Consider the following 12,925-nt stretch of genomic DNA (forward strand, 5'->3'; position numbering starts at 1 on the left):
ATATATATAGCACATTTTATGCGGCATATATGAAATATTTATTTATATATTGGCCTGTAAGTAATGTTTTAATTCGGGAGACAAATGAACAACTGGAATACATGAAATATAATTTTAAAATAATTCTTAGAAATAATTGAAATTAATTCCTAGAAGGGGAGATTTATATATTACACGAACAAAAGCTCATGTGTATATAAAAAAATTTATTATAATTGGTCTAGAAAAGTTTCAAGAATTTTTTTTTATTCTGTATTCAAAATTACGAATAAAAAGAATGAAAATGAGAAATCATTACCTTTTGAGTGGTTTCAGCCACAAAGCTCATTAAACTCTTTGAAAATCGATTATAATAGTAGATAAACAAGTTCAAATTTCACCTATATCTGATATAAAGCTTTTGAGTTAGTCGATGTCAAAGATGCGTTTTTTGTATTAAAACGTTTGCTTGATTGCATATAATTACCAAAAACGATTGCAATTTTACAATAATATATCTTTTTAACGTCGCTTCTCTTGGAAATCATTTATAATTTGTTTTACTCACCATGCAAAGATTTAAAATTCGCATTTAAACTATAGAAAGACTATATCAGACACGAGATTAAAATGACATGCTGCCATTTTAAAAGAATATACTATTAATAATATACTCTGTAAGTATACAAATAAAGCTCTTCTGAAAAAATAAAACAAATATATTTAAAAATTATAAGCTGCGGCATTAAATATCCATAAACGGGAATATCCTATTCGTCCACTTAACGCTATATTATGTAAATACCTAAAGGTTAAAATCTTGCTTATGAATACGTAAAATCTAACTGAGACAGGAACTGCGAGTTTTCGCGATCTCAGATGATGTTGCAATTTATATATTTATAATCCTGCTTTCAAACATGACAGCTTCATTTGATATACGAACACTTTGAAAGTTTACATCAATAAACTAGATTTTTTATGATTAAAAATTAATCTGTAAACCCTTACGAAACCTCTACACTTTCTGTCTCTCTCTCTCTAGCCTCAATGATTTAGTATTCTGATTAATGTTAATGCTTAATGAAGCAATTCATAACATAGTAGACATAAAATGAATAATTTATAGGTAAATTGTGTATACTATTACAGAAATAATAATAAAAAAAATCCTATACACAAATATATCATCGTATATCACACTTATTCTTCAATGTACGCTTTGTATTAGCTTAGAATAGAAATAATGTACAGTACTGATTTTATTCGAAAAATACTTTGTGGAATTCTCTATGTCTATTATTTTTGATTATAGCATTGCAACTATTTATTTCAAAGGATGATGCATATTCATTATAAATGTTTTGTACTGAGCAGAATACCTTTAATCGATCGAATTTATAACGATATTGTTAGATCATTTTTTATGGATGAGGAAAGCTAACGTACATCAATCCAGTATTGCTTCTAATCTCTTTTTTGAATGCAGGATTGTAAGAAAATGTAATAGTCTGTTGAGAATCAGGGGTTTTTGTCTGAATTCATTTGAAGCTAAATTGACACGAGCATAAACAAATTTAATCTTGAGTCCATCACGCAGTAATATCTACAATTTTCTTTTACATATCAAGATGTTATACTGTTATCAATAATTGCCTATTTTGGAAAATAAGTAATTTCTTTGAAGTTTTAAATGATGTTGAATTCCATTTAATAGGTAAACCGTATTGGAGGACTGGGTTGATAACCGACTTTCAGTGAAGAATATTACATCTGATCTCTAATTTCGGATTTCAAAATCTAATATTTGTCATTGTTTATTAACCAACGGGTTTCTGTGGTATGTTTGTCACAGGATAATTTTGGTCCGTCTTTGAAACAAATCTAAGTATTTTTAATTATTTATCCAAAGCATGGATTATCTAAATAATTGAGGTATTAGTAGTATATTTAATTTTCTTATTAACAAGAGACAAGGCATATTTTGGGGATCTGACATTTTCTTTCCTAATCGATACATCAGAAGCGTAATTTGAAAATACCGTTTCGTTACTAGTATATTATTGTTTGATGACGTATTAATAATGCAAGATCGTAGGGGAATATCTCTAAATGACAATTTAAAGTCTTAGGAATGTCTGTAATGCATATTGTTATCGTTATATTTCATCCTTGCGCAGTTAATCGCATAGAATGAGTATTTACAGATATTTTAATGGCTGCTAAATGAACGTCAGGTCAATAACCCTTTGCAACGAAAATGAAGGTTCTTCAAAGCTTAGTCAAAACATATTATAATTTTTGTTGTTGATTTTTTAAAGTGATTGTTGAAAAAACGGAGTTAATCTGTAACAAATAATGCACGACATTTTATTGTACGACTTAAAGTACATTTTTTGGCTATTTCGCTATCAGTGAAATATGTGAAAATATTTCCAATATATCAGCGAATGAGGACAAATATAACGCAAACAAATTTTAATGTCCATAAAAGTTCAACTTTAAATAATTGTTCTTGTACTAAAAAGTTTGAAATGGCTTAGTTTTGGACATCAATTTAGCGTTTTCAGACTTGGCATATCATCTACTCCTGTAATCCGTTTAGATACGAAGTCCAATATCAATTATGACTTTTAAAAACTTGCACACAATTTTGTATGTTTTCCTCTTTTGGCATGATTAATATGTGCCTGTTTTCCAATATCACTTAAGCTAATTAACTTCTTACAAAGCGAGCAGTACACATCCAACGGATTTTGCGGAGATTCTCTAACCATTCAGCAAAGTTGGGATTCATATTTTTATCCGTTCAATATGTATTAAATACAGATTCTGAGCAGTTCATTGTTTTTTTTTAATTCTCTAATCTAGTCTGAATAAGTTCACAATTTCTCAAATAATAAGCAAATCATTCAATAAGCGTGTGAGTGACTAAACATCACCGTGACGTTACCGCAAATTGAATGTTATTCCCGCCAAAGAAATTCTATTTTTTCATGCAGTTATAGCAATCTCGTGCATCCTCATTAGCAGTAATCCGGGATTCTTTATGGAAAGGGAATAACTGTCTCTGAAATCGAAATTAGATTGATCTCCACAAAATAGGGAAAGATTAAAAAACGGACTTTTCGCTATTACACAATTATTTCGTTTTTGGTGCTATGGCTAAGATCTTTTATTCTTGCAGTGTTAAGAGATCAGCAGTTTTTTTTAGAAGAGGAGCAAAAAAAGAACCAAAGAATTTAAATTCCTTGTATTTCCCCGGTTTTTATGGAAATTTTCAAGTTTCTCTGCATTTTAGATGATTTTTTTTTAATTTCCTGTATTTTCCCGGTACCAAGGCAACACTGTCCCAGGACTACATTAAATGACATTCTTTCATCGAAACAAGACACTGAAGAAGCCGACTGGAAAGGCAAAAGAAAGGGAATTAGGAAATCGAAGTTTGAGGAGGTTTTACCTCGATGACTAAAACATACCAGTTTCTGCCGTGATTCTCAAAGAAAAAGTAACGAAAATTGCTAAGGGGTTGAGCATTAATGATTTCGCTGGCAGCAATGATTGACTAGAATGTTTAAAAGACAGACGTTGCCTTTTCTTTAAAATGATTCGCGGAAAAGCAGCAGCTGTTGATGCTACAGAAGACTGGAAGAACAGTGTTCACAAAGACATTTTTATCTAGCTTTCATGCATCAAATGTTTTTAATCTTGATGAAACCGGCTTATTTTACCATTTTTTCCCTATTAAAACTGTCACTTAAGGATAAAGAGCGAAGACTTCTATAAAAGCAAACAACATCAGACACTTCTGCTTGGTGCTAATATGAATGGAAAGGAGAATCTAAAACTACTAGTGATAGGTAAAAGCAAAAAACCACACAGACTTTAAAATGTTACATCATTTCTAATTGGATATGAAGCAAATTTAAATGCATGGATTTAAAGATTTGGGAACAACATATTCGTAAAGTGGATTCTCAGTTTTCGTGTCAGGAAAGAACATTGCTATCATGATCGATAACTGTGCCACTCACAATTAATCCGAAATTTAAAGCGATTGAAATATTTTTTCTTCCTCCAAATGTAACTGCATTTCTTCAGCCTATGGGAAAAAAAAAAAAAAAAAAAAAAAAAAAACCAGCATCTTTGATGGTAATGCATTTACCACAATCTGCACACAAGCAACTATAAAAGCACTGACATTTGAATTTTTGGAAGAAAAGCAAAACAGTTCAAGTGAGGATAGTGATGTTGAAAATATGGACCAAACTCCAACAACACAGAAATAAACGAAGTCTTAAGTTGATTAGAAAAAAAGAAAAATATTTCTAGTAATTAGCACCTTCATTAATCAACTCTGCTGTATTATTTTAATGCATCAAATTAATTAAAAGGAAATAAAATGCGTAAATTATAAAAAGTGCTTGTTTTTTTTTTTATTTCCTACTCATGCATTTACATGTATCGATTTGTGAAAATCTTTTTGTTACCGAATCCTATGGCAATTCATAAAAATATTTCAGTTATTTTTATTCTCCAAAACATTTCCACTTTGCCAAAGCCATAAAAATGTTTGGTTTATTGAGCAACAACTTAACAAGGTTTTAATTTTGCTGCTGTTATATAGTAATAACAAACATTCACATCTATGAAAATGTGCTGCAATACTCCAAAAATAGTATAAGGTACTCAGTAATGCATCAACTAGTTTGGTGAGAAATCTGGTAAATTACAGTTTTTCACTGTGATTTACAGTTTATCTTTATGGCTAATGCTTTAAAGACCCCTCTCATAATAGATATTGCACTGCACATCTGTTTATTTAAGATATGCAGAGACGTATCTTTGTACTGATACATAGTTTTATGTACTTACTCCCATGCAAAATAACTATGTTTCATTCATCCTGACCACTTAAACATAATACCAGAACTGGCATTATTCAAAAATCGATGCCTCTGAATGTCACTACTGGAAATTAATAAATATATCCAGTTAACAGATATAAAACATATGGAACAAAATGATTTATTTAAAAAAGTACACTTGCATACATAAGTTTTTTTTCTAGATGATTTGCATAAAAACATCAACAGAAATATGAAGATTTTTATCAGTACATACACATATTATTCCTTCAAATGGGTTTATGTATACTGCTGTTCCTGCTTAAAAATGACATCCATCCACCACAACCCAAAGTAGGAAAATTCATAAGTTTATTTTAAACAATTTATACATCCTACATATTGTGTAGGAATAAAATAAAAACACATATAAATGGGAGTCTCTCAATTAAAAAAATTCTAGAGAATCATGTCCAGTTCATGACGAGTGAATGTGTTACGGGAATCATCTGGCACTCTAGGATATCCAATGACAAGAGAGTCCTGACCTCCAATATACAGTGTATTGTAGATTTTCCAATAGACATCTCGTACTTTCCGAGCTGGATGGAACAAACCCTAAAAATAATTTTCAGAATTAAATTAAAATCTGTTCAAGAAATTTCAATTTTCTTTTAAATAGAATTTTTAATTAATATATAACATTACTTTAAATACTGAAGTTGCTAACTTAATTTATTTCTACATCTTTTAACATTTTATTCATTTAATATATAACTGAAAGAGGGAAAGATTGAATCTATTCTCTTAAAACAATAAACTTAATTTTAAAATCTGATCAAATATTAATACAACAATAAATAAAAAATAGTTTTAAAAAATCTTTAATGAAAGCTCTTTTAGTTTTACAACAAATGGGGGGGGGGCATATAATGAAATAGCTGAAATAGGAAAAAGAAAATAAATGGTCCAAGAATGTTTTGAAGAGATCATAGATTTTTAACAGAACTTTATAGTATGGAATTCAAAATATTGCAACAATATTATGGAGATATTGCAAGATATATTGTACTGATAAGCCTAAGGTAAATTTCAGCTTTTAATTAAAAAATACCAAAATCTTTACTCATATCTAGAGATTGCAATATCAGACCAAAAGTTCAATGCCAGTATTCGGTATTTTCTAGATCTTAATACCAGTAGTAGAAATTTTAGAAAAAGAAAGAAAACACAGGCATTTCTTTATTTTATTTGCCAGTTTTATTAGTGAGTGTAAATATCACAAAAAATAATTTGTAAATAGTTGTTATATATTAAAATCAGTATATAAAGAATCACAAAAAGTGTAAATATCACTATTCAGTATTACAAATTTTTGAAATGTGATCTTAAAAAACATAATGAGTCAACTGTACTGTCATTAAGCCTGGAACGTAATTTTTTGCAAAAATTACCAGCTGTCGAAATGCTCTTTCGGCATCTATGCTAGTTGGTGGTACTGTTAACCATGCACAATATATTTTTTCCAAATATTTACCTCTAAATCTCCTCATTTTTAAATAAATCGATTTCTTGTCGGATGGTTTTGGATATAGCTGATTTTGGTTTGTTGAAATTTTTTTATTTATCGATAACTCTAATTTTTATTCAAGAGACAATTCCTTTTCACTATTGATATTAGTGTCATCATAATCTTCGACACCTGTGCCGAATTCTTCTGAATGTGGATAGGTTTGTGTGTAAAAATTTTTATGAAAATTTACTATAAACTTGATCAGATTTGAATTGGTTAGTCTTTTTCACTTTCAAAATAAATATAATTATGTATATACCATAAGACATCTTCTATTTCGATATGCCTTTCTTCTGTGCGGTTTTTTTAATGTAATATATAATTCTTCAGATAGTGATGTGGGCTGTTCTTTCAGTGATTGCAAAATGAAATTTATTGATGCATTAGCTGTTAATAAATTAGAATCTCTCTGACATTTCCTCCTGTCATCTTTCCTGTCTATTTTGTTGAATTAAATCCATCTTAATGCATGCGTAAAAACGCAGAGGATTTTACAATCCGTTGTCAAGCATTATTTTATCACTTCTCTTGATTGTACGATGCAACTTTGTATTCACAGTCTAATTAATTTTGTCTGTTAGGGAGACATAAAAACAAAAACGTTTACTATTTTGCTATGTTGGCGATCCCTGAACATATAGTGGAGACAATTTAAATAATTTCTAGTAAATACCAAAAAAATGGTATTTAAGCTTGTGAATACCGGTATTACAAAATTGTACAAATGGCTCAAAATACTGGTATTCGGTATTGCAACCCCTACTCATACCTATCTATTAACAGTAATGAAATATGATACAGGAGATGGCATAGAACAATTTTATATTTGAAAATGCCATTTTAATCAAAAGTCTAAAATTCTCTATCCCAAGTTTCATATCAGCAACTTTAAATTTAATATTGTTATAATACCATATCATGACATATTTTCATGGCAATATACAACATAATACGATGTTAAGAAAATTGAATCGAGTCCGATTTACACGCTGGGTGTAACAAAATTAAAAGTTGTATACAGTAATCAGTAAATATCATATATTTTGAAACAACAAAAACTTATGCAAACATACATAATATTCAAATACAAAAAAAAAAAAAAAAATTGCAATACAAGATTTGACATTAAAGATAATACTATAATCAAAAGAATATCTTACTTGCAAGCAATACTGTAAAATTTTGATGGGTCCAAGTGCAACACGGAGTCCCTCTACAGCTCCCATGAATGCTTGGACCAGATGAGGAGATGTCTCAAAAATGTTGGGCCACACATAATTCAGAAGATGTACCAAGGCATCTTCACAGCCAAATCCATATACACCTAATGCCATATGTTGGATGGCTGCACATGCAGTCTGACGATGAACAAGATCTCTACAATAAAATAAAAAAAGTTAAATATATGGTATGCAGTCCTTAGTATTCAGAAATTATAGTCTCACTAAAAGAAAGAAACAGTGGGAATTTTAGTCCATAGTTCTTCATAACAATTTCATATACTCAATACACATATCAAATCATACAATGATAGTTTTTTTTCAATAAAATATAAATTAATTTTACTTAAATAAATACACTTTTTTTTATGAAACTTGATAAAAACATTTTTTTTATCAATTAAACCAAACTTCGTAAAAGTTTTAATGAATTTAACAGCACATATTCCTGTTCTATAACAATATAGTACAGTTAGATATCTGAAAATAGAATGCAGAAGAATATCACCGATTTGAAATTGTGCAGTTTAAATTTATATGTCTGCTAAACTTATATTACAATTAAAAAATCAAATCCAAGAAAAAAAAAAATAGTAAAAAACATTTCTATATATACTTAAAAATTTGCATACACAAACAAAATATATAAATTGGAAAATCAACTCTCTTCAGAAGCACTCTATAATATAATGGAAGTAAAAATTTATACAGTTAAAAAGCATTCAAATAGCAGTTTATATATTATATATATATGCGTGTCTAAGAATTTTGATTTACACACATTCTTAAAATTAATTATCTTCCAACCACTTTAATTCAATCTTCAATTCAACTTTCAAGTAGCATATATTTTTGTTCCCATACTTTTCAGAGTCTATATGCACTGAATCAAAAATGCTTGCTTAATTAAATTTGGGTAATCCTCTTTTGAAGCTATAATTCAATCTGAATACTTTCCCATAACTTTTTTTTGTTTGTTTGTTCAAGGTGCATAGCTTATCGATCATAAGTTTGTTTTTTTAAATCGTAATAACTACAAAAAATTTATCTCCTTCCATACCCATAAATAAAAATTATAAATGTATAATTTCCAGGTAACACACACAAACTGAATGAATGAAGCTTCAGATGTCAGACATTGAGCTATGAGATAAGTAACAGCACAGTACCTACCTTCAGGGTATGGATACAATTTCAAAGAGATCCATAGTCAACTTCCTTTTAGATATATCTTTTTAATAATACTGTTATAGCAACATCAACGTCTATATAATTAATTATCCTAGTTAACAGCACTGCTAACTTAAAACTAGTCCAGTTATACTTAAACTATAACTATAAATCTCAAAGAGCTATTTTTGAAACTTACAGAAACAATCAAAAGTTTTTCTAGAGAAAAATTGAATATTTGTCTTTATAGACACTGGAAAAAGCACAATACTCCAATAAATTACTTAAAGCATAAAAAGCCTAAGTGCTGATCAGAAATTTAACAAAATGTTATATTTTTTTTAAAAGTTGTTGCAAACTAACAATTTTCCAAAATATAACATTTTAAAAGCTAATATTCAACAAATTCAATTCTATTGACAATCTGTAAGATAGGAAAACCTATTCTCAATAACATACCTGTCCATAAGAGCATCTTCAAGAAGAGGAGTGACTGCGTAGATGTAATCTTTGCCCATCTCTCCAATATATTCAAATAAGAAAGATAATGATTTCAAAACACCATTCTGAACATTCAGTTCTGGAACCCGGTATTCATTCATGAGGGCTGGGAGAACAGTGAAGGGCGAACAAGTTTCGGCAACAATAGCAATAGCTACTGTTGTGCATACCCTATTTTGTCTTTCTTGCACCTAAAATAAGATAAATATATCTTATTCACAGTTAAAATATGAGAAACACAGTGTTTATAATTTCTAAATTTTAGATATCAAAGTTAAATTATTTTTAAGATAAAAGTATTTAATAGTATAACATTTTCAATACAGTAGACTCCCGATTATCTGAGGGCGGGTTATCCGCGCCTGCCGCACAAAGTTTTTTTTTTTTTTTTTTTTACTGATTTTTTCAAAAAGGTGCAGTTTTACTGTTATGCTTTTGTAATTACATAATACATTACAGTATTAAAACAGTACATATGTATTAATTTTTCTGTGTATCCTTGACGCCTCTCGTAAGTACAAAGCACTTTTCTGTTTTCATTAACAAAATGCATTTTAGGTTAGTTTTGAGTGATATACTAAAATATTAAGCGTTAGTTAAACATTTCCTGCTGTTTATTGTACATTTTTCAAAGTTGGAATAACTATTTTCTCTTTTGCTATACCCGTTTTTAGCTTTTTTCGGATTATCCGCGATTTTTGTTATCCGCGGTGGCCGCGCCACCCAATTCCGCGGATAATCGGGAGTGTACTGTACATATATTTATTGCTTTAATAGCTTTAAGTTTTAAACTTTTATAAATCTTCTGCTTAGTAGTAAAATATTCATTTTTATTTATCTCTAATATTTTTTATGTCACTTTGTCAAGATTTTAAAAATCAGTTCATTGAAATTGCATATTAAAAATTAAGGTTATTAATCTTATTTGTTTCAAAAATTCTTTTACAACAAAAATATGTGATCTCTTCAAAACACTGACTAATTTAATCCTTTTAAAATATGTTTTTGCATAAATGTTTTTTAAAGTTTCCTCTTGAATTCTTTCATTTAAAAATTTTGGTATATTGTCAAACATTTAAGGATCAAGTATTGCATTTTTTCAAGAAGAAATACGTTTTAAAAATATTATTACTAAAAAGAATTTCTAAATTATACTTGCATACATGTACATAAATTACATACCCTTAAATTATTTAATAGAGTGGCTAATACGTCATGAGGTCCAATGGCCTTGGCAATATAACCAAAAGTGTTGACCGTTGCTCGTCGGATAGCCTTCTTGTGTGCTTTGAGAAGTTCCAATAATTCAAAACAAATACGCATCCATTCCTTAGCAGATACATATTCAGCCCCACGATCTGCTATTCGACCAACCAAGTCTATACAATTTTCTTGTACCTTTTCATGTCTGCAAAAAGAAAGACTTTTAGTTGGTTGCTACAAAGTTATTTTCGAAAAGCATTCAATAAAAGTGCAGCTAATAAAGATGAGATGCTGGCTTATCTATTAACAAAGTGTAATGATGGTATTTGTTCTTTATAATCACCCATCCATTAAAATCAATCACAAAATTTTAAACTATGCCATACCACCTATTTGGGTTATAGAATTAACATAGAGAGATAATTATAGAGATAAACATTCAAACATTTACCAAAAACCTAATTATTTTCAAAAATAACTAAAAAACTTAGAAGTTCAGCATATAAAGCTGCATTAGAGCATAGGAAAATAATATAACCATAAAACAAAATATTATATCAATAAAGTAATATATATCTATGCTTTTATAATTTAACCAAATCTTTCTTCTGACCCAGAATATAATTATTTCCTTTATTCAAAAGAATAAAATTTATTCTATTAATATTTGTATTATTTTATACTGACCACTATTTAAATAGTTTAAGTAAAAAAATTAAAAAAAGAAAACACAATTATGATGTATTGTCTTCTTATTCTTAATATCAATTTTTATATTCTTTCCACTGAAATCCTTTGACATAGTAGGTGTTCATATGTAATCAGAGATTATGGTAATAATACTCTTCAAACTGCAACAAAGATTAAGAAAAATCAGGCACATTTGGGAAGCATAAAAATGCTTACTTCGAATTTCAAAGGTTAAATGCTGTTTTATTAAAAATTAAAATCTAAATTTTACAACACATAAATTATAAAAGTTTTTTTGATAACAGACTATATTTAAAATTTTAACTGTTAAAGACATACATTTTGGAGATAAAGTATCAGAAAGTAACAAATTGAAATAAAATATTTATCTGAGACAAATGTAAAAAGAAAGATGATTAAAAGAAATTTCTTAATCACAAAAGTAGATTAATAATTTTGTTAGAAACAGTAACAAAAGTACAAATGAGATTTCCTCTGAGTATCAAGAATTTAACATATTTTAGAACCCATAATAACTTTTCCTCATTTCAATCAATAATATCAAAAATGTGTAGTTTACCTGTTCTTTAAAATGGGCGTAAGTCTAGGCAACAAGTCTTTAATAGGAGGTGTCATCTTGTGCATGCCAATGACGTTGACAATAGCTTTAAGGGCTCCTAAAATAGAGCCTAACACTTCAGGGTATTCTTCTCCTAAATACTCATACAATACAACACCTAGATGGCCCATCAGCTTCTCCTCCTGACATGTTTTCATCACCACAGCAATGCGAGATATCAGATCAGCTGCTTGCTGTCGAACCTTGGCTGATTTGTTGTTCAGTCGCCACAAAATAGTACCACAGATTTGAGGCAAATAAGGCTTCACTCTTTTTCCAAGAGCATTTACAATAGTACCAAAGCCATTCAACATTACCATGTCCTACAAAAAAAAAAAAAAAATATATATAAAGTTTTATAATAAATTGTATAGGAGTCAGATGATATTAGGATATTGATTATAATATACTAAACACTTAAATTATGAATTTATTTATAACAGTATAAAAATTTTAAAACTATTTTTTTATTTGCTCCCTTAATTTAATGGCTATCAAGGAAAATGACTGCATAATTAAAATATAAACAGAAATCAAAAGTATAAAAATTGATCAAATAATTTTATCATACTGTATTCTACAATTTAAAATTAAACACTTTACAACAACAATAATAATAAAGAATAACAAACCTCTGTAGTCTGCTCTTGAAATGCATAGAGAATTCCATCAATAAGCTGTTCTTCCAATCTAGAATCAATATCAGCAGCACCCAGATTGGCCATGATTTTTTCAATGGTTTCCATGACCATTTTTCGATACTGTTCGTTCTCATCTTTCAAATCATCAACAATGCGATGAATGATCTCTGCTGCACCCACTTTGTTTGCAATCTCTACAGTTGTGTCAACTAACTGCAAATTTAAAGAAAATGTTCTTAAATATTAGTTTTTACACATACACATATAAAATATCAATAAATAAGACGGCTCTTCAACTATCCTTTTAAAATCAAGGACTTTTTATTCATGTTAAATCAGATACCTAACATCTAAACAACAGAAACTCATCAGCTAACAAATTAGCAATGCTGCAAAAAATATTTATATCCATATCTATATACTTTCCCCCTACCAAAAGAAACTAAAATATTCAATAAAGGATGATACATAAGGTGTTTCTG

General features: G+C 28.9%; 1 protein-coding gene across 2 annotated transcripts in view; it reads right to left on the reverse strand.

Annotated features, from left to right (window-relative positions):
- Nucleotides 1-4,991: 4,991 nt before the first annotated feature.
- Nucleotides 4,992-12,925, reverse strand: part of LOC129976343 (splicing factor 3B subunit 1-like) — a 35,782-nt gene continuing 27,848 nt past the window's right edge. For both annotated transcript variants that reach the window (XM_056089864.1, XM_056089873.1), the window contains 6 exons: nucleotides 12,435-12,656; nucleotides 11,764-12,125; nucleotides 10,473-10,698; nucleotides 9,249-9,481; nucleotides 7,560-7,776; nucleotides 4,992-5,444 (listed from right to left, as the gene is read on the reverse strand). In XM_056089864.1, coding sequence (XP_055945839.1) covers nucleotides 5,286-5,444; nucleotides 7,560-7,776; nucleotides 9,249-9,481; nucleotides 10,473-10,698; nucleotides 11,764-12,125; nucleotides 12,435-12,656 — 1,419 coding nt within the window. In that variant the 3' untranslated portion in view covers nucleotides 4,992-5,285. The remainder of the gene's footprint in view (nucleotides 5,445-7,559; nucleotides 7,777-9,248; nucleotides 9,482-10,472; nucleotides 10,699-11,763; nucleotides 12,126-12,434; nucleotides 12,657-12,925) is intronic.

Source organism: Argiope bruennichi, chromosome 1, assembly GCF_947563725.1.
Source record: "Argiope bruennichi chromosome 1, qqArgBrue1.1, whole genome shotgun sequence".
Lineage (NCBI taxonomy): Eukaryota > Metazoa > Arthropoda > Arachnida > Araneae > Araneidae > Argiope > Argiope bruennichi.